We start from the raw sequence: 4,034 nt of genomic DNA, 5'->3' as shown, positions 1-4,034 counted from the left end.
GCCGACGACAGGGGCGTCCAGCAGGTGCTGGTGGTGTGCTCCACCAGCCGGCCGCAGGACATGGACGAGGGGCTGCGCAGGTACTTCGGACGGCGGGTCCTGGTGCCCCTGCCGGACGCCGCCGCCCGGCACCAGCTGGTGACGCGGCTCCTGGCCCAGTCCCAGCACAAGTTCTGCCTGAGCGAGGAGGAGCTGGCGCTGTTGGCCCAGCGCACCGAAGGCTTCTCCGGGCTGGACGTGGCACGCCTGTGCCAGGAGGCGCTAGTGGGCACGCTCCACGCCTCGGCGCAGGGCATGGACAGGGCGGGCGTCCTGCAAGGTGGCGTCATGAGGCCCCTCACCTTTCAAGACTTTGACAGTGTGTTTTGCAAATTCCAGCCGAGTATATCACAGAAAGAGATTGACACGTACACTGAGTGGAACAAAATGTTTGGTTGCGGCCAGTAAATGACTTCCGCCATCTGAGGAAGAGCGCCCACTGTTCTCCCTCCAGAGCAGAAGCGCGACCTCCCAGAAGGGGGAGGCACCCTCAAGGAAAAGGCGAGCCCACGAAGATCTCACGAGCAGAGCTGAACACACATAGCGAGAGACATGGTTTCAGTGATAGCGGTCTGGCAGGTGACAAGCAGACATTTCGTTAGGACGCCCATGGCTGCTCTCGGCCAGGCGCTGTTTACACGTTTGGAACAGGCTGCGTTCAGAGGACACAGCCTTGCGTGCAAGTGTATATATCATTCTGCTGTTGTTCCTGAAAATGTTGTTTTTTGTTGGCTATCCAAGTGCCTAAAGTGGTGCTTTTTTATTTCAATCTTTTTTTTTATATTCCGATTTATTTGCCTCACAATCTACATTCATGGCATGTGCTGATAATTTAGAGCTTTAACTTTAACAAGTCTAAAACTAGATTTTGGTGGTGCCATGGGATGGGCAGACTTTTTTCACTATCTCACTGAGTCCATTGGGGTGATAGTAGTCTGGACCCCAATTCACTCTCTTCTTTCTTTTGATGCTCCATCTGCAAAAAAAAGAAGGAAAAAAAAGAAAACCACCTCAGGAAAGTGTTTGTGAATTGTACAGTACCTCAAGACAACGCGGCAAAAGCACTATGTTCTACTGAGAGTATTAAATGGTGGTTTGGGAATTTGTAATTGCTAGCTGAACAGTATTAAGCTGGCGAGGTCAAAGGGCAAGGAGATGACGATGAATGTACCAGTGCTGTTCTGGAATGACGGGACAAAGTCAATAGTGAGATTTTCTTTCTTTCTGCAGGTGCTGAAAGTGAATTCCTTTTAGCCAATGTGAAAATGTTACCCTAGTTTTCATCAGTTTCATTTCGTTTTAGAAAAAGTGTTGTCCAGGTGTGTTTTAAGGTGAGAAGTTGGCAGGAGGACTGTCACGGGTCACGTATGAACAGAACCAGGAACATCAAGCCCAAGCTGCTCGTGATGCAACGCGTAGGCCATGCCGTCTGCCATAGATGTACTTCACACAGAGAGGCACCAAATGAAATGAAAGCCAACGGTGCTGTCAAAGACGTGATTTTGTTGAATCTCCATGTTTGGGCCTTGAATTCCTTCCAACGTTCGGAGTCACATGCACCCCGGCACTGCTTCTGTTCTACCTCGATCAGCTGTCTTCGTTCACAGAGGAAGAGGACGTGTTGGGGATGAGTTCACAGAGGAAGAGGACGTGTTGGGGATGAGCTCACACAGGAAGAGGACGTGTTGGGATGAGCTCATATAGGAAGAGGACGTGTTGGGGATGAGCTCACAGAGGAAGAGGACGTGTTGGGATGAGCTCACACAGGAAGAGGACGTGTTGGGATGAGCTCATATAGGAAGAGGACGTGTTGGGGATGAGCTCACATAGGAAGAGGACGTGTTGGGATGAGCTCATATAGGAAGAGGACGTGTTGGGATGAGCTCATATAGGAAGAGGACGTGTTGGGATGAGCTCATATAGGAAGAGGACGTGTTGGGATGAGCTCACAGAGGAAGAGGACGTGTTGGGGATGAGCTCATATAGGAAGAGGACGTGTTGGGATGAGCTCATAGGAAGAGGACGTGTTGGGATGAGCTCATATCCAAAAGCTAAAGGCTACTTTATGCTAGCTAGCTTCTGCAGCTAGCCAATACTTTTTTTCAAAGAGGAAATAGGTTAATGGTTATTCATGATTTAGGTCAGAGGTCACGCTAGCAGTTAGGGCCCTTTTCCAAACTGGTTTCTTGCTCCGACCCTTTGTTGATACGTCCCCACAGAGCTGGATAGATTTGATGGGAATTGATCTGCATGGTCATATTTTCCCCCCAACCCGTTGTTGACCCTGTGGAATGCACATCTCCGTAAGGGCCGACCGATCATATCTAGGGACTGTTTGGTTCTATGAAGGCCTCTCTGTGAGCATGCTACTGTAAGCACATGGCAGGGTTAAATTCCCTTCTTTTTTCCCCCTCACAGCTCTTAAGATGCGCAAATTTGATGTACTATGGCTGAGAATTGTGTGTATGGGCTGCTCCTTTTTCCAAAGTTCCTTCATATTCGGAAAATGAATCACACCCCATTGTATTGCATTTGAATGTATTTCGTTTGATCCATTTCTTTGTTTCCTTCTTTTCTCCGGGGGATAATTGCTAAGCCCTACCTATGAAGTACCACAGATATTCTATCTATTGTACGACAGGTGCACTAAGGCGTTTTTTGTGTGTATTTTTTCTTATCTTGTCTTATTTTTATCACTGACGTCTGTAATTTTCACATGCTGAGATCATTTGTGCGAATTAGCTGATTCATTATTTGTTTGTTTGCACAACTTGCGAGTTGCGGGATGTATAGTTAGATTCATGATTTGTGTTATTTCCTTGTTTCAGTTTAATTTCTAAGGCAGCACTCAGTGTGAAGGGACCTACACATGCACTACTACATCATCTTGATGTGAGATTTAACATTGAATTATAAATTGAACTCCACCATGTACAGAACATTATCACCATCATTTGAACACCTTTAGCTACTTAGCCTACAAATCTTAAGCACACATTGCTTTTCTTACTACAGTATATGCCTGTCATTTCATACCTTGTGAGACGAGTGATATGCACAAAAAATGACAGTTGAAACCCTGTCATCTGTGTAAATCCCACAACCCAAATATATTTGTAAAAACTCATCTTGCAAGAAAGTTCTAGAGGTAGACAATGGACTCTCCTTGCGTCTACTTTGACCTCAACTCACGTGTATCTGGTTTAGCTGCCAAGTGTCTTGCTTCTCTACTCACTTTTACCGAGATGAAAGGACATTCTGTGTGTGTGTGGGGGGGGGTTTGTGTGTGAAATTATATTTACCGTCTGTGTGTGTGTGTGTGTGTGTATCATATGTGAGTGTAAATAACACACACAGGCAGTCTAGCAGCAGTACAAGGAGGCTGCGGTGTGGTATGTCAACAGACTGACCTCGAAACAGTCTTTCCCAGAATTCCCTCTGTCAGCATAATGCTCTCGAAAAGGTGTCCCTCTAAACAGGAACCTGGTGGTGTTTAACCGAGCACAGCAACAGCTTCTCCTCATTTAAGACACAACCAAATCGCTCGAAGCACTCTTCAATGTTGAGCCCATCTTTGCTACTTTTCTTTTAATTACTTCATTATCTTGTATTTAAAAAAAACAACAACGCATTTTTGATATTTGTCTTATTTTCCTTTTTTTATTCAAGCATTGTGCCCTGGAGTTGTTCTTTGCAGCCTTTCTACCTCATGGCTACATATTGTACATGTAGTATTTAATTTACACCATCCTGAATGTCTTATATTTGTCAACTAAATGAAAGGGAGAACAAAGGGAAGGTGACCAGGAAGCTTGAGCAGTCGACCTCACAGCCTGCTGCCCAGGGCGGCATGGGACAAAGCAGCAAAACCTAGTGTGTGTGTGTGTGTGTGTGTGTGTGTCTGTGTGTCTGAAAAAAATGGACCCACACACACCGGAAATGCTGGATCACTTCTAGTCATACCACTCACAAGGGAATATGATGTGGAGAGGGGA

The 4,034-nt window shown here is 46.2% G+C and overlaps 1 protein-coding gene across 1 annotated transcript in view; it reads left to right on the top strand.

Annotated features, from left to right (window-relative positions):
- The window catches only part of LOC311316525 (fidgetin-like), a gene marked incomplete at both ends in the record, with an annotated part of 38,038 nt that extends 37,591 nt beyond the window's left edge, over nt 1-447 (top strand). The window contains 1 exon segment of the mRNA XM_084447392.1: nt 1-447. This exon segment is cut by the window's left edge and continues 1,802 nt beyond it. Within this exon segment, the coding sequence (XP_084303518.1) occupies nt 1-447 (447 nt within the window).
- Nucleotides 448-4,034: the final 3,587 nt, after the last annotated feature.

Source organism: Borostomias antarcticus (assembly GCF_949987555.1).
Source record: "Borostomias antarcticus genome assembly, chromosome: 12".
Classification (NCBI taxonomy): Eukaryota; Metazoa; Chordata; class Actinopteri; order Stomiiformes; family Stomiidae; genus Borostomias; species Borostomias antarcticus.
This window is presented reverse-complemented; position numbering and strand designations above follow the sequence as displayed.